Source organism: Mizuhopecten yessoensis, unplaced genomic scaffold (genome assembly GCF_002113885.1).
Source record: "Mizuhopecten yessoensis strain PY_sf001 unplaced genomic scaffold, ASM211388v2 scaffold11169, whole genome shotgun sequence".
NCBI classification, from domain to species: Eukaryota; Metazoa; Mollusca; class Bivalvia; order Pectinida; family Pectinidae; genus Mizuhopecten; species Mizuhopecten yessoensis.
In genome coordinates this window covers 1,028,141-1,053,254 of record NW_018408914.1, presented here as the reverse complement: position 1 = coordinate 1,053,254, position 25,114 = coordinate 1,028,141, and the positions used below count along the sequence as shown (strand labels likewise).

The 25,114-nt window shown below is 34.9% G+C and overlaps 1 protein-coding gene across 2 annotated transcripts; it reads right to left on the bottom strand.

Moving 5' to 3' along the window:
• Nucleotides 1-919: 919 nt before the first annotated feature.
• Nucleotides 920-25,109, bottom strand: LOC110467286 (guanine nucleotide exchange protein smcr8a-like). 2 transcript variants are annotated; one of them, XM_021524350.1, is made up of 26 exons: nucleotides 24,993-25,109; nucleotides 23,392-23,656; nucleotides 22,317-22,408; nucleotides 19,539-19,605; nucleotides 18,666-18,748; nucleotides 18,019-18,064; nucleotides 16,913-16,997; nucleotides 16,289-16,437; nucleotides 15,775-15,913; nucleotides 14,887-14,951; nucleotides 14,316-14,432; nucleotides 13,070-13,127; nucleotides 12,622-12,691; nucleotides 11,873-11,948; nucleotides 11,321-11,433; nucleotides 10,415-11,028; nucleotides 10,073-10,124; nucleotides 9,728-9,786; nucleotides 8,956-9,118; nucleotides 7,520-7,664; nucleotides 6,817-6,873; nucleotides 6,383-6,462; nucleotides 4,487-4,564; nucleotides 3,593-3,692; nucleotides 2,299-2,362; nucleotides 920-1,349 (listed from the first exon to the last, which is right to left on the bottom strand). In XM_021524350.1, exons 2-26 carry the CDS (start codon nucleotides 23,578-23,580, stop codon nucleotides 1,291-1,293), a joined length of 2,820 nt encoding a protein of 939 aa, XP_021380025.1. In that variant the 5' UTR covers nucleotides 23,581-23,656; nucleotides 24,993-25,109; the 3' UTR covers nucleotides 920-1,290. The 2 variants fall into 2 exon arrangements, with proteins under 2 accessions (XP_021380025.1, XP_021380026.1); XM_021524351.1 differs by lacking the exon at nucleotides 24,993-25,109 and adding an exon at nucleotides 23,887-24,217.
• Nucleotides 25,110-25,114: the final 5 nt, after the last annotated feature.

Sequence of the window (25,114 nt, the reverse complement as noted above, 5' to 3'; positions counted from 1 at the left end):
AAGCTCAATGCATTGTTGATGTAACATCATTGTATCGTTGATGTGATGTTATACAATTGTTATAAATAGGGAACACCACCCCTCTCATCCCTAGAGTAAGACAAGGGTATGTAACTTTGTGGATCTAAATGTGTGGATACACCTGTCCAAGTAAAGAGAAACACATGTACATGTCCCATTTGGAACATGCACATGTAAGGTTCATGTACCTTTATACATGATCTCTAATTGCTGACCACTTGTTTGGGAAAATACCTTTTTTCTAAATCTCAACTAACTATATTAGAAGTACATAAAATAAAAGATCCAGGTTCTGTTTATAGTTGGCATGTGTTCTATAAACAACATCATATTAAACTGTCATGATGGTCAATGGAAGAATATCTTATGCCTGCATGAACAGTTTGACACTAACATTACCTTACTGAAATAAACAATCATTAGAAAAGTTTGTTCTGAAATTGTACAAAGCATGATGTATAATGTTTTCTGCTCTTTCTAAATATCTACATTGTATTAATAGGTTTATATTAACATAGTCTAGAAAAAAATTACAATATAATGAAGCCTCATCATACCTAGTGGCGACACTAGTCACCAAATACAAAAAGTATCATCCTGGAGCATATGGTGATTGAAATCTCATAATATCAGATAACCACAATAATTGTCGTATTTAAAATGCCAGTGTCAATTTTACCTAAATTATCTGTAAATGGTGGGAGCAAAAAAGTCCATTATGTCTGTATGAGGATATGGTAAAACACTTGATACAGTCATACCTTTACAAAATACTTCAATATAGCGCCATGATTGGCAATGAAATAACATTCAGACGAACCATCAAAAAACATTTTAACTTAACAATTTTCCTGTTAAATGTTATTTTAATGTCTTTTTTTTTTTTTTTTTTTTTTTTTTTATTTTTTTTTTTTTTTTTTTTTTTTTTTGTAATCAAATATAACGTAATATAGAAAATGTACCTCTAATTTCGCAAATTAAAACCAAAATATTGAAGTCCAACATCTGTGTGATTAAATACATCTTAGCAATATCAAACATGGCAGTTATTTTAACAGGTAGCATATATCTCTGAAATGTAAAAAACAGTCTTACATGCTCACAATCACATAATTGTACATTATTTATAAAAAAAAGTGGAATGTTATAGACTTAAGTTGATATACACAAACAACTAATAGACATTTCCTAACATCACTATCAATAATTCTAGTAAGTGTTGACTCCTGGTAACTTCTCTTTTGGCAGTGCAAGGAGAATTTATTGGTTTCAGCATTTAAACGTTTGACAGTTTTGGTTTCGTAGAAGCAGGGGTCTGACTGGCACTCCTACAACATAAACACAGTGACAGTATACTCCTCCTCCAGGAACACCGACCCTGTGAAAACTGTAAAGACTTTAACACAGATTAAATGATCTTTAACATAAACAAAGGCCTAGCGATAAAAATGTATCCCTTCAACACAAACACATTGGTAACATTGAATTGTTTCAGCATAAACACAGATTTAGAGACAACATTTTATCTCTTCAACATAAAAAGTAACTTAGCGGCAATATTTCCTAACTTCAACAATTGGCATGTGACGGCGAGATATATGCCCTGCACGACGCGATGTACCGTGAACAAAAGGCCATACATTTATATATAGTTGGGCCCAAGACCCAATATCACTCAACATTGTGCCATCCCAAGAGGTACATTATGTAATTGCATAAAAAAGTCTGGCAATTGTAGGTGAGCAAGTATTACAAAGATGAGAGTGCAAACCTAAAGTCTCCTATGGTAGGACAATCAGCCACTGGGGGAAACAGAGAAATATGTAAAGACACAGAGAAGGCCAAACAGACGTAGACAATGAGAGTGTAAACCTAAAGTCCCCTATGGTAGGACAATCAGCCACTTGTAGGTGACCAAGTATTACAAAGATGAGAGTGCAAACCTAAAGTCCCCTATGGTAGGACAATCAGCCACTTGTAGGTGACCAAGTATCACAAAGATGAGAGTGTAAACCTAAATACCCCTATGGTAGGACAATCAGCCACTTGTAGGTGACCAAGTATCACAAAGATGTGAGTGCAAACCTAAAGTCCCCTATGGTAGGACAATCAGCCACTGGGGGAAACAGAGAAATTAAGAGAAATACGTAAAGACACAGAGAGGGCCAAACAGATGTAGACAATGAGAGGCCTGGACAGATAAGGTTAAAGACAGACACAGGGAGGGAGAGACGATGAGGCAGGGATCAACAAATGAGGTTGTAAAGAAGTGTATACCTGTATTACTGGTGGTGTAGTAATGGTTCTCAATGTGCTGGTGTTTGATCACCTCTGCCAGGTACTGTAAATAAATAAAACTACCACAATCAACATCTGCCAGGTACTGTATATAAATAAAACTACCGCAATCAACATCTGCCAGGTACTGTAAATAAATAAAACTACCGCAATCAACATCTGCCAGGTACTGTAAATAAATAAAACTACCACAATCAACATCTGCCAGGTACTGTGTGTAGGAGATGCCTAATGGACCTGGATTGCTCACCAATTATTCATCTTAAATTCTTGACCTTCGAAGTGGATCAAAAGAAATTTTGGATAAAAATCGGTATTCTTCAAAATAAGGATCTTTGTTTTAAGGTTTTATTAGCATTTCACATAGACACTTTACTTATAACATTAAGCTTTACTTATTACTTATAACTTTGGATTGAAAAAAGAGGCATAACTCTGTAATTACATGTAATTCGGAGCCACAGAGGCCATCTTGAATCCCAAAATGTATAAATTGTTCATCTTACATACGGGTAAGTATATTCCTATAAATAACCCCCACAGAGTGTAAGCAAAATCAGCCTACAGAACTTGAGTTATGACCACATTGGTCTCAGCCAATCAAAGGATATGGTGGCCATCTTAAATCCTGAAAAATTGAAAAAAAAGCCAACTGACATAATGTATTTCCCCTTTGTTTTACAGGCTAGAAAGTTTCATCTTAATCAGTTAGGGAGTTTTGGCCAATTTGTAGAAAACTGAAAGGTTGAAACTAAAAAACAAATATCAGGTGCACAATAATATGATGCATAATCCTCCACGTGTAGTTTTTTTACATTAACTTAGCAGTTTAGGAGAGTTCAGCAAATCATCTGTTTACCGGTAGATAGACTGCAGGACATCAAGCTCATTCCAATATACTTTATATTTTTTGTTAATACCCTTGTACAAGCTTCAGCCTAACTTTGTTATTTAAGGATTAACTTGAATATATTTTTCATGTTATGGAGCTATAACACAAAAAACTGAGTGTACTCTAAATAAACCGTGAAGCGGTTTATGATGAGAGTGCACTCCGTTTTTTTGTGTTGTAGCTCCATAACATGAAAAATATTCAAGTTAATCCTTATAATTTAATCTACTATACACAATCCCTGACGTTACAAATGGTGACGTCATTTTTTTACGTTATGGGCTGATCACAAAGCAAATGCTTGTTACAAGCTAGATTAAATTATTTTATGATGTGCTGGGTAGTATACTGGAGACTACTTAATACTCTAATGTTATGTACCTGTATAATGACTGCGTCACTGTCCAGCGCCCCTAATCTGGTGAGGAAGGCCACCACAGTCTGCTGGAATGACTTGCTCCGAGCATGAAGACTGTAACCACTAAAATCAACACACAACGGATATCATGATACGGGTAGTTGTGCAGTTTCACTTTTTCAGGGCTACTTCAGATATGAATAAACTGGGGGCAGGAAGGTACTTGTAACTGATAATATAAAGTGGGTGTGTCTAAAATAGGTTTAGTGGGCCCTGGAGGGGTGTCACAACCAGATATGGAGTCAAAGCAATCCAATCACTACGTTCTAGAGGTCTAGATACTGAAGTAACCATCCTGACCACTGTACAAATAATACAGTGAGATGGGGTTTTACATTATTGCAATAAAGTCTGATTAAAATAATTGAAATCCCAAATATCATCACCATATAGGCCTTTTGGGTATTGAAAAGAAATTGTTTAAAGTAAAAAGCTGACTCTAGAAAGACAGATGAATTAGCTCATGTGGCCCAACTGGCTAGGCAAACTATAATGTTAGAAAATTGCGTTTCAATCCCTGTGTTAACATTCCAAACAGTATTTAAGAAAATTCTGCTTTATCTTTTAGTTGTTTTTTTTGGTTGATACCTTTGAAACATACTTATTTGCAAAATTGGTGGAACGGTTATTTTTGCAGGAACAAGGTCTAGTTATTTATTCTATTTTTCAGGCTAACAAAAACGTCAAAACAGTTTCCCACCAGAAAGCATAAATGCATAATAAGTTGTAAGTGTTGCACTTCATAACAACATTGTGAGATCACAGGTTTATTCAGAGGCTGTATGACAAAAAGGTATTTCAAGAACACTATTTTCTTGATACTGTAACATTTGTGACATACAGAGCCAGCAAACTACCTTGCATAAGTGCCGGCTCCACCCAGGCAGAACAGGTGGAAGAAGATGAAGGCTTTTGATGAGATTTCTGACAGCAATCTAAAATTGTCAAAAAAAATCACAAAATAAAAAATTAAATAGCCTTCACTCAAAATGTGGTTTAAAATGCAAAGCTATGTATTACTAAATGATTGATATTTCAAGATAAACTAAACTACTAAAAATGACAAGATACCAACACAAAGGTAATTATTAAACAAGGTCATTACAGGAACAAGTCTCTCTCACAACTTATGTATTATATGCAACTTTATCCCAAAACACTGCCTGGAACTGTCGGGTAGGAGAATCAATACATCAAGGCCTTTTATTAAGTTTTCTGATTCAATGTTTCCATTTTATATCTATATAATAATTTCACTTTAAACTTGTTAACCGGGTAATACTGATCCCTCATGCTTTGATTTTTGATACCAATATATCTGGGTGGCGTAGAATCTTATACTGAATCTACAGTAAGTGACCTTAACCTTTGACCCCAAAACTTGATCCCAAACAAACATTTTAAGTAAGAATGAAGTTTAAGAAGTTGGATGTTATCAGTCCACATGAGCAATTGTGCAGAAGTCAATATCTCTTTAAAGCAACAGTGGAATTGACCTTCGACTTTTAGACCTGAAACGTGATTCTAAGCAAGTAAGGATCGAAGCAGTGTATTAGTTTGAATGCAACAGTCCAATGAGAATGAGTTCACACAAAAACAAGTTTTTGATCTATAGTGCTAGCTATATAGCTACCTTGATCTTTGACCTTTGGATCTGAAATGTCATCCCAAGCAAGTACTTTCAATAAGGAAATAGAGTATAAAGTTGGATTGTTTTGGACAAAATGAAAATTATCACACAGAAACCAACTTCCTATGTGTGGTACCAGCGACCTTCGACTTTTGAACCTGAAAAACCTTCTCAAGCTTGAACTCTCCAGACAGCAGTTGTGTATGAAAATCAAGTTTTACCGACACACACAAATTCAACTTTTCTTCAGAATCCAATTTTCTATTTATAGTTATGTACTGATGCCCTTGAACTTCAAATATTGGATATGAAAATGCGATCCTAACATTCATTTCAGTGAGAAAGCATTGTGTTAAGCTTTAGTATATTTGGTCCACAGTTTTCAAGTAAACTCATATTGTGTGAAAACAAAGCTGAGACAGCTCTAGGGGGATGACAATAGGCAGTCAGATATATGGATGAGTATCATTTCAATATTCCCATGTTCTCGATCGATTGGATGATGAACAGTCCATATTTCTATGCTTTTAACATACTTTTTTATCTCCCTAAATATTCCATTATGCCTCAAACATTACTGTGGGAGAGATTTTGATTTAGTTTCATCTGAGATTCTAGGAGAATGTTATGCATGCTGTCTCATAGGAGCAGAAATGTAATCTATTATTAATGAGAGTACAATATAATGATAACAAGCCATTCGATTGATATGTCTCGCCTATGCCCCGCTTTGACCATCAATGCACATATCAGAGAAACTAACTTAAACACAAAAACTTAATGTTGATGGAGATGCTGACAAAGTCAATGGACCATGAAAAGTAGGCCGCATCCAGCATTTGATGCATATCAATGGTCTATTTTGGTTGGTGTAGCACTTATAATTTCAGAGAATCTAACTTAAACACAAAAACTTAATGTTGACGTCGTCGCTGGAAAAGCGACACCTATGACTCGCTTCAACTTTATGGCGGCGAGACAAAAACTAATTGATGAAGAATTAAGTCTCTATTTAAAAAATTCTAGAAATCAGTAACAGCTTTTGCACATTTTGAGTATACATGCATACTCATATTATCAACTATTCATAAGAAATTGTTTAATTGGAAAGTTATATTCTTACCCTTTAACATAAGCAAGCAAGGCATCAGACTCAAACTTGAATGATTTCTTCTTGCTGATTAGCAGTGTCAGGAAACTTCCCTGGAACAAAAATACCATTCAGAAACATGGAAACTACTAATTGGAAAAAATGGCAAAATTCAAGCAATTAATATACAGTTTTCAGGGGTGAAAATGTAATTGAATATTTTGATGAATGTATATGTGGTTGCTTGCATGGTCCGAGGAAAAGGCTCAAGTCTTGAGTAAATTTTTCAAGAACTTAAGTGAACTGCGAAGCATTTCGTGTAAAATTTGCTAGTATCTAGCTGGATACTACATAGACCTTAATACATTTTTAACTTCATCAATATATATAAGGATCAAATAATGAACACTGATGATGACTACAGAAACTCCTGTAATATCGTTTTTATCCCTGTTGTTATATCTCACCTGATACATTGGAGACAGAAGTAATCGTCTGTCTACATCTAGTATTGTGACAAATCTCTGGAAATAAAAAGAATTGGAATGTGACGATAATATGTGAACATATTGCCTCTCAATTAATTTACAACCTCTTTTAGAGTGACCTCTATACATTTTTCAATATTCCTTTGATTTTAATTTTCTCCTTTTTAAAACAATCTTCCCTGGTATATTCTCAAATCCCTCACAATGCCTGAATTCTGCTAAAACACTTTTGTTATTTACTCCAAAGGATAATACCTGGTAATTGTAATTGATGAATATTTCATTCAGTAAAATCTAAATAGCTTTCCAAATGGACCCTTATTTCATTATTACATAAATATTCCATTTAAAGGACAATTCCTAAAAGAAGCGAGAGTATGGATCATTTGAATGTTGACCATGATTAACAGGGTTTAAGTATCTATATGTATATAAGATGTTCAGCTAAACCAACTGTATTCCTGTGTTTGACCTTTTAACCTTGTGATAGCCTGTATTACATTTAACCTTTGAACCTAAAATCCCTAACTAAAAACAGGCTTAAAAGGGGTTTGTATTCCACATCTCTCTCTCACTGGTTTCTGATTAAATCTCTGGGGTCTCTACTTATATCATGGTTAAATTAAAAATTAAATGGAAAACAATGGACGCAGTCTATATAACTATCTAAGAGATACCCTACCTTGAATGCTGGAGTGATAAATCTGTCCATTGGTTTCTTCTCTGGCCGACACACGCCCACAAGTTTCATTCCTCCTAGGTCAGTGATTTTAGGAATGTGAGACAGCCAGGTCAAACAGCAGTTAGGGTTGGCACCACCTGGGCACCTGTAAAGATAAGCGGTATATCATCCTATCTTACTCTTCATTACCCTGAGGAGACCTGGGCACCTGTAAAGATAAGCGGTATATCATCCTATCTTACTCTTCATTACCCTGAGGAGACCTGGACACCTGCTTAGTTCAGGGATGTATTATCCAACATTAATCTGATATCCAAACTCCTTTCCAGAGCAGTTCAACATTCAGAAACATGTCCAATTCCTTTGATAGATGGTAATGGCAGATTTTTTGTTAACTAATACATGAATATTTGAAAGAGACAATAATGTAGACATTGATAACATTCAGGTGGACCAAAGGGCATGACTTATAGGAATCACATGTGTAAAGTTGCATATATCTTTAACAAATTTATGATAAAAAAACTGAATTGCAGGGGCACAACATGTATCAAATTATTAGCTGCCCTTCACAACACAATTTAATTACCAGGATTGCAAAGCAAATCAAAAAATGTCCCTTAAGGAAGTTTCCCTAACTCAGCTTGCCTGTGCACGTGTCACTGTACATTACAAGACAACCCGTTCTGATCTTGATTCTAAATTTGCTAAACGACACACTGTCTGATAGCTATGTGTAAGGTCTGGATACAACCTTTGATTTACCTCTAAATGTGACCTCAATTTCAGAATATTGTATGTTTTCTGAATATCTCTAGCCATTTAGAGTTATGGCACAGACAAAGATAGATGAACAGGTATTAAAACATGGTGTCGAAATGTGTGATTTAAAAAAAAAATAGTGTGGTACAAACAGTTGTCTGGAATACAAAGAATACATATTATAATTCTTACAACATTTTGAATCAAAACAATGACTGTATAGTATACTCTTTATACACTTTATTGACCTTCAACTATGTAATGGATCAGTACCTACAAAACTTGGCTAATCAGCTGACTTCCAAACTTTGGTCGATCAGCTGATCTTTAAATCTTGGTTTATCAGTTGACTCACAAACTTTGGTCAATCAGCTGACCTTCAAATCTTGGTTTATCAGCTGACTCACAGACTTTGATCGATCAGCTGATCTAAAATCTTTGGTAGTCAGCTGACTTACAAACTTTGGTCGATCAGCTGACCTTCAAATCTTGGTTTATCAGCTGACTCGCAAACTTTATTCAATCAGCTGATCTAAAATCTTTGGTAGTCAGCTAACTTACAAACCTTTATCGTTCAGCTAACCTTGAAATCCTGGGTAATCATCTGACTTGCACACCAGAAGTTCATCAGGCCATAGCTAAAAATATCTGATTATTCAGCATGACCTACTAACCTTGGGTTGTTTGGTAGAAAGTGCTGGAGGGCACGAACTATTTCCTTTACATCCTTTTCAAATGATGCTGTTGCTATGACAATAACAGGTCGTCCTGTCAACAGGCTGTATATGACATGATGCATGTTGTTATAGTTATTCAGCAGTTTGTATATACCCTGGGCTGAAAACAAAGGACACACGGGTCACCTGAGTTTTAATACAATTCTTGATCAGCAGTTTGTACCCTGGACAGAAAACAAAATTATCTTTATAAAACAAATTTTGGAATGAAGATTATTACTGTCTTAGAGGGATTAGCATCTGTTACTTTAACGTTAATGTGATGTCTACATACTTCCAAATCAAAACCAAACAGATGGCATACTGTTGTGTTTATATTGACTAAAATTATTAGCATTTTATTGTACTTTAATTTAGTTCATGTATTACTCTATTTATTTATTACTAAGATATAAATTATGGTCTGACATTGTAAGCATGAATGTTTTAAGCCTTACAAATGTTTTGTATAGTTTTCTCCGGACCAAGTTTTTACAATTATGCCCCTATTTTAGTACAAACAAAAACAAACCAAAAAACAAGAAGTCCACAGAAAATATGTGACCTAAATAATTTCAACTTTGATCATAACATTTAAATTTCTCATGTTCCTTTACACTATCCTAATCACACAAAAATAAATCATTTTATTTTCCCTACCATCAAATTTTATGGATGGGTGCATAACATGTACTATGATCAGTAGTAAAATGTAGATTGAAGTGTTTACCGGAGTTGAGGCTCTCTTTGGAAGTAGACAGGCTGCCAGTTACTTTCATAGGGGAGCAACTGAAATATAGACAGTTATTACTGGGAGTAGACAGACTACCGATTACCTCCGAAGGGAAGTAACTGCCGATTACCTCCAAAGGGAAGTAACTAAAGACACAAAGGGGTAATTCAATTCAATACAATTGTATTTATTGTAGAAACATTAAGTGAGATGAAGAGATGGTTATATAATCATACATATAGCAAACATGTTAGAGTGTTAAATAGTTATGCTTTTAAGGGGCTGATACATGCAAAACATCAAACTTCCAAATTATCTTTTTCTTATATTTTCTCTACTTACAAGGCAGGAGAACTGTCAGTATTGCTTTCATCTACTTGTTGATTGGTGGAATCTACAAATGATGAGATATGAAACAGTCAGTATGAGCTATGCGAAATGGTTAGATGGCTAGTTAGATAATTGCTTTACAGTCCAGCAACAGTGACGTGATGTTGGGCCCTGACAACAGTAATAAGGGACATTCACAAACCTGAATATAGAAGACGTGGCCTTCTGGAGACCATGCTTGGTTGGAATTTTAACAGTTGAGTTTTCAGATGGTGATAGTTGCTGTTTTGTGAAAAGAAAAATCCAAAACTAAAGGATTTACTTGAAGAACTTAAAATAAATTAATCAGCGTACCTGAAGGATCCTTAAAGCTCAGGTGTGAGGACTGATGTTGAAGGCTAAGCTGTTCAAAATCTTCTTGGCAGCCAAGTCCTTCAGTGTTCATAGGGCAACCATTTCTTATATCACATTTCCCTTGCTTCGATTCACTTGGAGTATCTAGATGTTCTTTTTTTGCACTTCCTGCTGACCCATCAGCATTCAACTTAAAATCTTCAATATCAGCTGAAGGTGTAACTGTTTCTCCACTGCTCCAGGAGCAGGTACACATTGTCTGGCCCGGACAGCCCACATTACACTGCACCACTTTACACCCACGACAGGCTGGGTTTTCAACAGGTTCGGTTGTTGAGGACTCTAAGTGGAGAAGGTTTCTTCCATGCACCAAAGGAATATTGTTGATTGGACTCTTATTTAGACTAGTAGCATTTGGATTACTTGCAGAATGAAGTTTACTGAATAATGATTCTGGGTTTTCATTTAAAAGAGTTTTATCAATTGAGGACAGCGAACCATCTTGTCGTGAAATGAATGAGAAATCTGAGGAGAAAGATGTGGCCTCCGTGTCAGAGGTCTGCACAGATTCCAAACCATCCTCGCTGCTCCGTCTGAAATCTTTCCCACTATAACTACAAAAAGAAAAAAAAAAATTTGAACTAAAATAGATTTTACACCTGATGATGTATACGATGTCACAAAGATCAACACTGAAACTTGGAAATTCACTGTTAAATTAAGAAAACAAATATATAAACCTGATGCCCTAACCATCAACTTACAAATTGAACAACTAGATGGTGGCTTACATATACCAGCATGATGTTATAAAATGATAGGATGAAAGAGAAACAAGATAACATCAGTGTTACTTAGTGTGTTCATGTAAAACTTGAACCTGCACAACAGTTAAATGTAGCTGACCTAGAGAATGACCCATCTATACTGCTGACAGACACCAGGGACTCGGAATCCTCCATATCAGGGAGGGACCTGAAGGAACTTGCTGCAGACTTGTAACTCTCCAGGGTGTCATTCTGCAGAGAACAAACGTAAACAGAGATCAATGAAGCTTAAGAGTCATTTTTCATAAGAAAAAATATACTTGCTTCTAGACCAACCAAATATTGTAAGATTCATGGTAAATAAAAATGTTTTTCAGGAAAATTTTATCAGAAAGGTCATAATGTATAGTTCAATATATTATGTTTTCTTATCTTTTCAGTGTTTAATTCGAAGTTGTCTAATCAATTACAAACAACATCCATTCAACAACATCTGAGATTGTTGCGTCTATTGAATAGCTCTATAGCCTATTACAAATATAGCCTGTATTAGCAAACCAGTTTAAAAACAAATCACAAAAAAAATCATGCATCACATTATAAGTATTGGTTTACAATGATCATATGTATAAAAGCAGTGTCACAAACACCATTAAAGGATTACACAGTTGGTGTTTACAGTTACACTCACAGAAGACCATCTACTCAGCTGTCTGTTCGGTATTGCCCTTGACCTCTGTATACTGCAGCACGACCCCACGCACAGCCTGTACAGAAATACACAGTATCAGCTGCCTGATATATCGATCAGTTCATTCTATAGATTACACCCAGAAATTCAGGTCATTTCCGACTCAATTTTATGTATCCGGACAGGCTATTTGAATCTCACACATGAACTGGAAATGGCCAAGCACCAGGAGTACATGTATCAATAATCTTTCTATTTTAACTAACTAGTTTAACTAAAAAGAATGAGTCTTGTTTAGCCATAAATGGCTGTGAGAAAGTTGTAGAGGTAAGCAGAGCCATTAAGCGTATTTATTCCAGCCTACTGGTGCTGAAATGTTTAAGAGAGGTGAGACCCTGTCAAGGGCTTGATATGATCACATTTCATAATCTCGCTCTAAAGGTTAGGGTATCTGTTTTACTCCAAAATTGATGGATGATTAATTTTCTCCCAAGCCTAACAAGAAATTGATTTTAAAGGAAAAGAATGTGTTTAACACCAACCAATCAACAAGATAAAGTATGATTTTCTGTTATAAAAATGACATCACTCAATTGTTTTAATTGTGTCACAATCACAGCCTCTTCTGATTGACCATTGTTGCTTGTCAACACCTTAGAGGATGTTTGAGAAATTAATCACTACTAAAACAGGAGACAAACTTGGTGAACAGTCGGTTCTACTCATCATACAGGAGGCCCAATACATACTTGTCCACATCATTCATGAAGTTACAGGCCACAAAGCTGGTACCAAACATCAGCACTCCAGAAAGGGGATCTTCAAATATAAAAAAACACATGAGATGAAGAAAAATGATGATGAGCAACACCTGATATGAGAAATGAGATTGTGTTTCATTAATTACTTTAAATTCGTATTTACCAACTAGTTTATCTACAAACAAAGGTACAACTAAGAATTTGTATTCTGAAACAGCTCAACAACAATTACGCTGGAACAGTTCAGCTACAATTACGCTAAGAAGAGAAGTGATGTTTCATTTCACAGTTTCTGACATAGTCTGAAAGGTAGTTTTGTGTAACTTTTGTCTTTAAATATCTACAGACAGAAAAATACTGGCTGTTTTATGATATATTTATTTAGTATGTTTTCAGTCAATATGAAATGACAATCAGAGGTTAAGGTATGTTATACCTAGACTATAGGTCTCGACCCGCTCCACCTCCAGTACACATAGATCCTGCTGGAAATGCTGTATAAGCAGACAAAGTTAATCACAGCATGTATTCAATGCTGAAATCATTATTCATATTCATTAAAGTCAACTACCTGATTAACAGAAACAAGAGGCCCAAGGGCCTTAGCGGTCACCTGAGTTATATCATAGGTACTGGTAGCTTTATTTTATTGTTTAGATGTGATGTGGAAATCAGCATGTAAACTAAGTGAAATACAATACTTGTCATGTCATCAATGGATAAGAATTTGAAAATATTGGTAAATGTTCCCTTTGGGGCCCCGCCCTAGCCCCTGGGGATGGGGCAGGAATCCTAATTTTACAAAGTAATACTCTCATTCACCCAAGATGATTCTGACTAAGTTTGAGTAATTTTCTGCTGAAAATGGATAAAATATATACCGAAAAGTGTTATTTCCCTATATAAACTATATTAAACGTTAACCCCTCCCCAAGGGAGAACGGATAGCTCGGGGTCCTGATATTTTCAATTTAAATAAAGCCCCTGATGATCTTTCTTTCCACGTAAAGAAAATCACTGTAGTACCTCTGAGTCTGGAGAAGAAGATTTTTGAAATATTGATTAATTTTCCCTTTGGGGCCCCGCCCTGGCCCCAGGGGTTGGGGTAGGAATCCCAATTTTACAATTTTGAAGCCTCATCTACCAAGGATGATTCTGACCAAGTTTGAAAAAAATCCATCCACTGGTTCTTGAGAAGAAGTTGAAAATGTAAAAGTTTACGCACGACGCACGACGGACGACGACTGACGAAAAGCGATTAGAATAGGTCACTTGAGCAAAGCTCAGGTGACCTAAAAAAGGGATTCTATAAAGTGTCTAATGATATTGTTTACACCACTTCAAAATCGTGCAAATAAATTGAACACCACCCTGTCCCCCTTCCCTCCCATACAAGAAAGTTCATAATTCATTTTCTGAATTTCCAATACTTTAATCGTTGTCATCTACAAAGTTACTGTAGATCATTTATGAACAGTTGTTTTTACGTGTGGTCTTATAGCCAGCTCTGTTCTCTGAAGGATATCAAAATTGTCCATGTGTTATCTAAAAGACATGGTCATCTGTTCAAAACATTAATGTAGACAGAATCTTTGTATCTCCTTAACTTGTTAACTAAAAGATTATATACACCAACCCTATATATCTCCAGTCTTTTTGTAATAACTATCATGTATATTTACCCTATGCATCTCTTTCAGCTTTTGTATTCCATCCTTGAAGCCCCAAGAGCAGAGTTCATGCAGTCCTCTGAGATGTAGGTCAAACTTTCGAGATCCAGTGATTTGTATTCGTTTAGGCTACAACACAGTCGAACAAGGAGAATAAGTATAACAAAAACCTCACAAAGATCTCCCCTCTAGTTTCAAGTCTCCCCTCTAGTGCCATACAGAACTAAACATTGAGTGATAAAAGCAAAGGACACAAACAGCATGTCCCTTGGGGATGGACAAGTACTGTATCACTTTACCTTTAGCAATGTATTTCTAAACTCTATATTTATGAACAAGTACATACACTGTTTACATGAAGTTACTTCATTTAGTACATAACATGTATAGAAATACAAACTTTGTGATAGTCTCTACTCAAAAATTAACAAGAAAGTTTGAGTTACTTACATTAATCATACCCAAGTTTTTGTTTAATGTGCTATTAATAGCAAAGGTCATTTAAAGTTGTGCCTCCCTGCGATAGCCCATTTATTATATTATATAGACCATTGTGTCTCTGTTATATTAACTGCTGACTTACCTTATAGTTGTGAGAGTTGAAGAACATGAGACTTTCGTTTTCCTTGCCTGCACCATAAAGACCACCTACAAACAGATTTTAATAATAATTGCATACTCCCTTATTTTAACTTCTAATCCCATAAAATGATTCTAAAACTCACAGATTGGTCACCAAGAGTTCTGGCATGTATGTAATACGTTCTAGCCTTGTACATTAATTAGTTTGACATTTACACAGGAATTGTTTCTGGATTTGTATCACAATTAGTTCTATTCCGTCTTGACCTACTACAATCTTTCTATCTCTTGTGAGCGCAGAGTTATCTTCTCTTGTGAGCTGGTATTGATTGTTACGTCATTGGTTTGTATGAGGAAATTACGTCGTTTTCTCAAAAATTGATGACGTTATTATCACAAACAAGTGACGTAACAATCAATACCTGCTCACTAGAGAAGATAACTCTGCAATACGAAAAGACGGAATAGCATTATTCAATAATTAGTTCCCAGATTTGCACAATAAGATTTATAGATGTATATAGTTCTAGACTTGTAGAGTAATAAATCAAGAAGCGTACAGTAATTACTTCCAGACAGCACAGTAATCAGACCTGTAAGTTACTAATCACTGCTGATTATATGAAGTAAAATTATAATAGATCCTGAAGATAAAGGTAAATACTAGTACATAGAGTTGTCTTATGAAGGAAAGTGAGCCTGAAGAAGAGTTAGGATAGGTAACCGGTCTGCAGTTCATTTACTTTGCACTAGTAGGTTCACTTCCATTCATCATCCCATACCAAAAAAACAATTTAAAAGGTGGAGAGAAAAAAAATCGATCAAAGAAACCCTTGCAGAGTCAGCAGGTGATTTATTTTTGGTATGAAGAATTATCAAATGTGCGTACAGATTTGTGTTAGAGGTATATCTGGACCTTCCAAGTCCCTCAGACTGTTGGCTAGGTCAGATTTCTGTTTCTGCTGATCAGTCTTCACCTTGAAGTTTTCCTCTAGACGAGCAAATCTCTGCTCCAGTCGTTTATCAGTCTATGAATATATATGAAAAATAAAACACCTATGTAAGTTTGTTTTCATCATCTACTGACATCAAGGCACATAGTCTCTTGATGCATTATTTACTCTACTAAATAACAAAAGACATTTTTCAGTCATGTGTCGTGTTCATCCACAAAGATTTTCAGGTATAAACTTACATTACCAACTTACGATATTGCTAACAAGAGGTCTATGGGTTACTGTATATGAACTAGGCATAAAAGAAAATATTTCTGATAATTTGAGACCATAAAGTGGTCATCTGAATGAGATTTCTGAATCGGTTTCCTAAGTCAAGTTCTTTTGCTTTGCATTCAAAACCCTCATTTCTGCTAGTGATTTTACTGAATTTGTTTTGGTATTTACCATGGTAGCACAGATGGTGTCAAGAATGGTTTTGACCTCTGTGATCACCGACTCGAGAGTTTTTAGATTCTGTAAAAGTTCCTTCTCGGTGACTCCTGTGTTGGCCTGGGTGTTATTCAGCACAGTACGATAGTGAGGCAACTCTTGTGCTGTTAACAAATAAAGTAAAATGTAATACTGTTAGCTTACATATCTTAGTGCTATTATTATTTTAGTGCTTTTTGCACTTTAATTATTGCGCTAAATTATGATTGTACTAATTGACGTTTCTGTATATTGCTTTCTTTTTCCTAAATAAGAAAAACGGCATAGGCTCTATCACTGGAACTCTGTGGGGTTTTTTTTTGCATATATTTAAGTTCACCAATTTATTAATGTGTCAATCTGTCAAGATTCTACAATGGTCTAAAATAAGTATGTTTACAGTAAGAGATCAGGAGATTATAATTAATATGTTAATCTTGAGCAATTTGTAATGGAGAACTAATTTTCTGTGATATATGATCATAATAAAAAATAATATCAAATTGATATAATAATTATGTTTTACTGGTCTACTGTATAAGCTTACAATTTACTGTGTAGTTTAAAACAGATTCTTGCAAACAGTTAGTAGTAACCTACCTTTAGTATATTCAAGATCCATCAAATATCTGTCCACTTCATTTTTAAATACCATCCTGTTACCATATTTGAAATATCTTGCCACCTGGAAAGAAATCACAACTTAGAGAAAAGCTGATATAATACAATTACATTGTACAAAAACATATTTCTTTAAATAATTCTCTTCTTTTTTTCTTCAAAACAGTGTAATGTTGATGGGTGACATAACACTAACTAGACTCCACCGTAATAAACGCTCCAACATTAAACTGTTTCAAATCAAGACTGAACCGTGTGTGGAAACACCACCCAGGAAAATTCAGCCCCGCATGCTACAGAGTGGGAGGTGCAGACCGGGAGTCTGTACCAGTAGAATTAGTAGAAGCGTCAGTAGTAGTCTATGACTAATTGTATGACGTCGACAACGGTGAGTTAACGGTGAGTAGAACCATATGTACAACATCAAAGGCAAGTTCTGATCTTCTTTAATCATGCTCATGGACATATTTTCTGCTCAGCCTTTTGAAATCTTAACTTGGATGTTTTAATTTACTCATCAGCAGTCCTACAGAAGTCTGCTTGAGACCTGGACACATTGTAACCAACGAGAGCTCATAGACTCTCATACATCTTTGATCGTAAAGCCAAATGATTTGTCAATTTGATTATTATTTTGTAAATTTACAACAACTAAAGTGTGCATATGATTACAATTGTGGCAGATTTTAATTGTACATAGGATTACAGTCGCCTTCTAGCTTCGAGCTAGAGGGAATTTCCCTTAGTTCAGTGGAAGAGCGTCCATCTAGGAATCTGGGGATCGCAGGTTCAATCCCCGGTGGAAGCACACTATTCTCGTTCCTGGTACACAATATAGCCAAGTACACTTGTTAATGTATTGCCATCTTGTATATATTTTACACCTTATATTACACACATGTTTGATGAAGTTGACAGATTACATTGTACATAGCCACTGAAACATCCTACACAAACATTTCACTAGTTCTGCTATAGGAACCTGTAAGCCGTCTTACTAGGACATTTTGATAAGAGATTTCAGATATCCCCTTCCCAATCATTTAATATACTAGACAAGATTCACCTTATAAACTTATATTCACCTTCTTGAGATGAGAACTCAGCTCTTCGTAGCAACACATCAGTTTTCTGGAAAAAGAAATAATACGTTCACTGCTCATGGTTTATGATAACGCCATCCCACCCCCTAATAAGTTAACAGATTGGACCATAGAGTATTCACTTGTTCCTCGCCATTTTATAGAGTAAAAATCTCAGTATGTGTGATCCCTTCCCTGTTTTCCAGTTATCTCCCCTTCGTCCAGTACATGTACTTTTATCAAAGGTAACTGATCGGTTAAAACACTGAATTTGGACATTAGCAAAAGTACTAAAAGTTATCATAGACGAAAAATTAATAATATTACAAATTTTGAACAAAATGGCTTTCAAGATTTTCCCTGAAAATGACATCAAGTAATGAGGTACCATTAATGACATTACAGGGGAAACAGATATACATCCTACAACAGAAAATGCCACAATTTACATGATACAGGACTGAATCTCTACTTTTCAATCTTAAAACATCATGTAAAAAAAGAACTATATATGTCAAGGAGATCATAATATTACTTATTATTTTTTTTTAATCATTATAAATCAATTAGAAAATTCAATTAATTTCTTTTCCAGACATAACGAGTATTACAATATTCATTGTAGACTGTCATAAACAAGTTCCACAAACCTTTGGTCATTTGTAACATAGCTGACAGCAAATGGCCGAACATATCCTCTTGCTTGTTTGTCAAATAGGACAAAATGATGAACCTGGTTATATAAAATTGGTGCAATAAAAATTAACAAGAATAACATGTTTCTGACCATTGTAACTGACCTGATGATAGATTTCTCGTATGCATTGCAGTTATAGAAACAACTTGAACAATGCAAGAGTGGACATGAGTTTATCAAACTTTGATAGCATATATAAAGATTTTATTGCATACAATTGTATTACACTCACAAAGGAATTATAGTCTTTGATAGGATGTCTAGTTTTACAAAGGTACAAATGTATAAACACATTTACAATTCTCTGATAAGATTTCCTGTCTTATACTTGCAAAGGTATAGCAGAGGTTTATCGGGGGTGGGTAACGGACCTGTGAATGATATTGGGAATAAATCATCAACATTATAACCATTCTGGAAAATCTGAACGGTCAACTCAAAATGAAATTAGATTGTTTAACTTTAATTTAGGACAACAGGATCATTTTGTCCTTCATACATATACTACACTTTGAGAACTCAGTCAACTGTGAGGAATTTATGTATTATTTTCATAAGATTTCCGGAATGGGAATTATAAAGGGGCAAATTGGGAAAAATCACACATTTTTCAGTTGGGAATGTGTCCTTTAAAAGGACCTAAGAAAGTGCCCTGATAAACCTTTGTATGATAAACATATTTACTGTTTCCTGATAACATGACTTGTTTTGTACTTACAAATGCATAGACACATTTACTGTTTTCTGATAGAATGACTTGTTTTATACTGACAAATGCATAGACACATTTACTGTTTTCTGATAGAATGACTTGTTTTATACTTACAAATGCATAGACACATTTACTTTTTTCTGATAGAATGACTTGGGAATCTTCTGTCATTTGGAATCCCCTGAAATATAAAAACAACACAAATAAGAACACAAGGTAATACACTGTACATGTTTTTTCTTTACCCTGTCCTGACCGATTTTTCTGATTAACCATTTATAATTCCGCCACAAATCAACCTCATCATATGAGAATTCTATGATCTGATTGTTAGGACACATTGCTTATTTTCAACTGTCTCATTTTGTTAAATATTGAGTCAAGGGAATGGTACTCTACAAAGCTCTAGTAATGGGTTACAATACAAAATGTGCAGACAAGATGCATGAATTGTCGGTTTCAGCCAATATGTTTTCTGTATTCCTATTTTAACGAGTGAATGAGTCGGAATGGCCGAAGCTACCACAACATGACACTAATTTATCATAGACATTTACTGTTCTATTGCTGAAATTGATGTGAATACAGCATTTTATACTGCAATTGTTATATATTTTTAACATTATTTATTGTTGACTTTTGCAATAATAAAATGCATACTACACTCTTTACAGGGTGGCAGTACATGTGTTTCCCCCATCTGATATCATTGCCATCCTTGGCTTTGCCTCTGGTAACAATGTTACTTTGGGGTGTGACCCTGGAACTGTCATCCTCTAATGAATGTAGTACAACATGCATATATGCTTATTTTATGAAAACGGTTGTATGGTAAGTTGGCAACCTAAGAATGAAGATTTATATACTTTTTTTATTTCAACTTATATAAATCACTCTTGTTGGCCCAGATGTTAGCCCGTCCGATCCGGGAATTAAACACTAGCCACCTTGCATTTTTGGTGAAAGGCAAGTGCGCTATCCAATGTGCCACCCGACCACTCAGAATGCAGAGTTGAGCGAGGTATCTCCAAAAGAGGTATCACCATTCACAACAAAGAACACAGTACCAAACCTTTGTATAATTTATATGTAACTACATAGTAATCAATACTTCAACTAGAAAATGTGGTAAAACATGAAGCCTCACTCCCAGTTGAGGGAAATACAGCCAAAAGCAAAGCCTACTTCAAGAAATGAAATAAAATGCAAAGTATAACCAAAGTCACTAAAATGGAAAATACTGGTCATAGTAACCTTAAAGATTTATCCACATATTAAATTTGACTTCTATTACAGTAGAACCTGCTTATTATAGCACTTTTTTGTACAAGGTATTGAGTAATGGATGTAATTACATATGGACTGACCAACAGAAAAGGTAAACACTAAATGCCTCATCCACTACAATGTGTTATCACAGGACTGTCTAGGAATTCAAATTGATGATAATTTTACATTAATTCCATTATAAATCTGTCTTTATATATCTGTTCTCAGCTGTTGCAAGGACACAAAACACTAAATAATATATTAAGGACTTTCCACCCTTCGTAATACACATGTTTTTCTTGTCGTATTTTCGTGTCGTCATTTCCGTATTGCGTATCGAGCATTCCATTACCGTAGTGTAAATTATAGTAACACCTGGTAAACAATAGTACACGTGTGTGACGATGATATGTCAACACCCGATATTGAGACATAACTTGGAAATGTGTAATCACACGTACTTCAGAAATAAAGCTTATGATACAAAGACATTTATTAACTCACAGGAAAACACTGACATACGATCAGACGACTTCAAGAATGTCGTATATGAGGCGCATGGAATGCAGACTGATGTGTTTTGTTTACCGACCTCACCTGTACATATCATGTGCTAACAGTAGTTAACAAGCTCTTGGTCGGTACGACTTTTGTTGTCAAGCGATTTACGCTCTGTCAGATAAATTCCATTATAAATCTGTCTTTATATATCTGTTCTCAGCTGTTGCAAGGACACAAAACACTAAACAATATATTAAGGACTTTCCACCCTTCGTAATACACATGCGATTACAATAACTCTGTGAAAATAGTGGTTTGTGAAATATCGAAATCCCTATAAAATGCAAGTGCACATAATGGCATACCATGCGATAGCCTATGGTTACATATTTACCTGACATGTTGACATACCATGCGTAAGCGGGTTATGGAATGTGTACATGATTGAGAGTAATTTTGTTCCATAAAAGAACAGTAAATTGACAATTAAATGTAGTAATTTAATTTATTTCTGTCGTTTTTGGTATAGTAAAGAAAATAAGTGTCATTGTATAAATTCTATCCCTCTGCAAAAAGTTCCGATTTTTTTCAAGGTAGACAACTCTCATCAGGATCAAAATTATTGTCAAATGTAAAATAAATTAATTATAAAGACTTTGTGTGTATTTAATTCAATTTTTCACTCTTTTTGTATTAAACTATGTGTCTTGTTTGCTTTTAGCTTGTATTTAGTAACTTTTATCCATACAATTTCAATAAAAAACACTTTTTGTAACATGTTGTAGATATTTTATGATAAATAAAATATTTGTGGGGTTGATTAGCAATGTTTCTTTTCATTATTTTATTCTTGCAATAGGTTTGAACAATGCCACACGCTCAAAAAATGTGAAAGTGTTGAATTTGACAAAAATTCAATTTTTCTGTATTTTTTACAAAAAAATCCCCAGTTTATCTGAATGCTTAGATTTTCATAAAATCATCTTTACATAGTGACAAAACCATTATGTGAAACTTTCATTGAACTCTGCTGGCTAATTGCGAAAGGGTGGAGCCTCCTTAAGCCCAATTTTCTTTTTTTTGAAATACAGCTTATGGTCTACCTTACAGTAACTTTCGTACCCAGACACTGCTGTCGCCTGGTCCACAGACATAATTCGCACTGCAAATTCGCTGATATCAAATAATCCAGCACCATCTTTTGGAATTGTTATCTGCAAGTCAAATAATCACATTAGAATGATTCACAGATCCAAAAGTAAGGATCATTATAAGTAAGCATTATGTCAGCTTTGTTATATACTTTCATTCTTATATAATGTTTTTTTCCTAATACTGAATCATAAATCAACAGAGTGTTTCAATACATGTTCATAAATTTATCACTTAATTAATAATAACTTGTTATTGACTTTGGGGCCCTCCAGTTCTGAGAACTCCAACATGGGTTTAGACTTCCATAACTTACCGTTAGTTATGAAAATCTTTGAAATCATTTGTATTCGACTGATATAACATGTATATATTATATACACGATGTTGGATGCTTCTGTTCAAAGAACACTGCATGGAGTATTGTTTGCCTATGATACATAACAAAGGATGTGCTTAAGATGCTCAAGTTCTAAAAATACTTTCAATGAAATACTTTCAATGAATGTTAAATATTTTACTTGACTGCAATAAATCATGATGAGCTTATAACCCAATTTTCTGAGAACTATAAATGAGTATCGTCTAGTTGTGATAGCTAAGGCTAGTTCTGAGAACCCTGAGATAAATATATGGTATGTCTTCTATATTTTACAACTACTTCTAAGAACTTTGAGGTGAGTGTTGTTTGTCTTCCAAAACTTAAAACAAGTTCCGAGATTTCTACTTATATAGGGTATTGACCAACTTCAAGATAACTTTCGAAAGAACAGATGTAATTGAAACAGTTTTTTTATAGTGATGTTCAGGGGGTTGATTTGAACAAACCTTTTGTCATCAATGGGGAGCATAATTTGACTCAGAGTGAAATTTCTCATGGACAGTTCTGAGAACATTGGAATGAGTACCAGGTATTGTTTGGCTGCAGTAACTTTATATACAACATTAGTCTGAGACTTATTTGTGTCGTTTGACTTCTATTACTTACGACTAGTTCTGAGGCATATTGCCTCTGCTATGATTATTGTTGACTATCATAACTTACAACTGGCTTGGGACCTTCCAGTTCTGAGAACTCTGCGATGAGTATGAAGTCCATGTGGAGGGAATCTGTATCGGTTGACAGCTTCCATGGGTGCTGGATAACTGGGTTATTCAGCGAGAGATAGCTGGGAGGACTACCCCAATTATCTTCATCAAACCGAGAAGCATAAGCAAGGTCTGAGCTGAACATGGCCCTGACTCCCTGGTAGATCACACAGAAGTGTAAACTAGTTCAGTCTGGTTCACAAACACCCTCCTAACCATTCCTGCAAAATCAAAATGCTGGCATAATGATAAATCCAAATTTATAAACATTTTGAAAACGATACTTTTATAGCTATACATGTAACACTATGAAAGAAAAGAAAAATAAAAACATATAATTATAATATCTCATTATAATTATCAGTAATTATATATATATATAAAATTGTGTGGTTCAACAGAGGATTGAACCAGCAACCCCCATCTGTGGGGGGTGCAACCCGGAACATACCTGCCGTACATTTGTATCTGATGTCTGCAGATTTCTATTCTGGCTAATGTGCATGACAACACTTCTCATGGTTTAACTGTGTTTGCAAGGTGTCCTCCCATTTATGTAGATGTTCCAGGTCTATTGGAGGCAAAGATTACATATCTACTGTGTTACAGGAATGAGACAGTAATGTGCTTCGATCCACCAGCTGGAATCAATCCAGTGACCCTCAGCTTCTCAGTCTGACACTCAGAAATTGAACTAAATGGAAATTTCCTCCAGCGCTTAAAGGCAGCTGTAATCCTAAGAGCAATACAAACCTGTCATAGTTATGTGAACAGGTGTAAAAGAAGTTGGCTGTCGGTGTTTGATACAGTCCAATACCGCTATTATTGAATAGCGATATAAACCTGTGCATTAATTACTTCTACACATTTTGGCCAGTCGTTGACGCACAACATAAACATCTTTATATTTCCAGAAATAAATACCGTTTTTAAAAAGTATGAGCCCAAGTTTCTTCTGTCTCCAATACGAGACATTCGGACTGTTAGATCATATGTGTCCAGACCACATGACATGTCCACTTCAAGTCTTGTGTAAGAACCAGAGGAAACATGGACTACTATAATTCCAAATGAACTCTGTAAAATTCAGGATATTTTAGTCGCTAAAAACAGTTGGGCACAATGGTGCATTTGGGTAACAGTTACCATTTAGTAACAATTGTATTACTGAAATGGGGAATAAAGTGAAATAACTCAAAAATATCTGGTAAAACTAAAAGGTAATAATAATAATAATGATATTTATTCAGGTAAAAATAGGCATATTACAAATAATAATACATAAATACCACAGAGTAGAGTGTACAGTACAATATTAAAAAAGTACTTCTATCTTAAAATAACAACCTTAAGCACTGGTTAATATATGAGATCAATAGATTGGATTTTTTTTATCTAAATTGCAGCTTTTTACCTAGTCAGAATAAAGGACATATTTAAGACTCATTTCGACCCAATATATTATGGGATATAATATATAAACGTCTCGTCAAAAATCGGTTGAATGGAATCAGAGTCCGTCGTCCACGAATACACAATGCAATGCAAACAACTTACCTAAAGTAGTCAGTAATCTTATTTCGCAGTTTGCTAATATTTACAAAACAATGTTATCTCATCACGGTAAGATAGAATATACTCCGTCTCCCATCCTGCCAACGAACTAAGAAGTATAGAGT

What these genes read in the sequence shown, in the direction of transcription:
- LOC110467286 (XM_021524350.1), bottom strand. Translation starts at nt 23,580, where the DNA reads ATGTTCAGCTCAGACCTTGCTTATGCTTCTCGGTTTGATGAAGATAAT. An exon ending in TGAGTTCTCATCTCAAGAAG is followed by an intron (nt 16,998 to 18,018) that starts GTGAATATAAGT and finishes ATTTCTTTCCAG; the next exon opens with GTGGCAAGATATTTCAAATA. An exon ending in TCAACTCTCACAACTATAAG is followed by an intron (nt 14,433 to 14,886) that starts GTAAGTCAGCAG and finishes ACTGTGTTGTAG; the next exon opens with CCTAAACGAATACAAATCAC.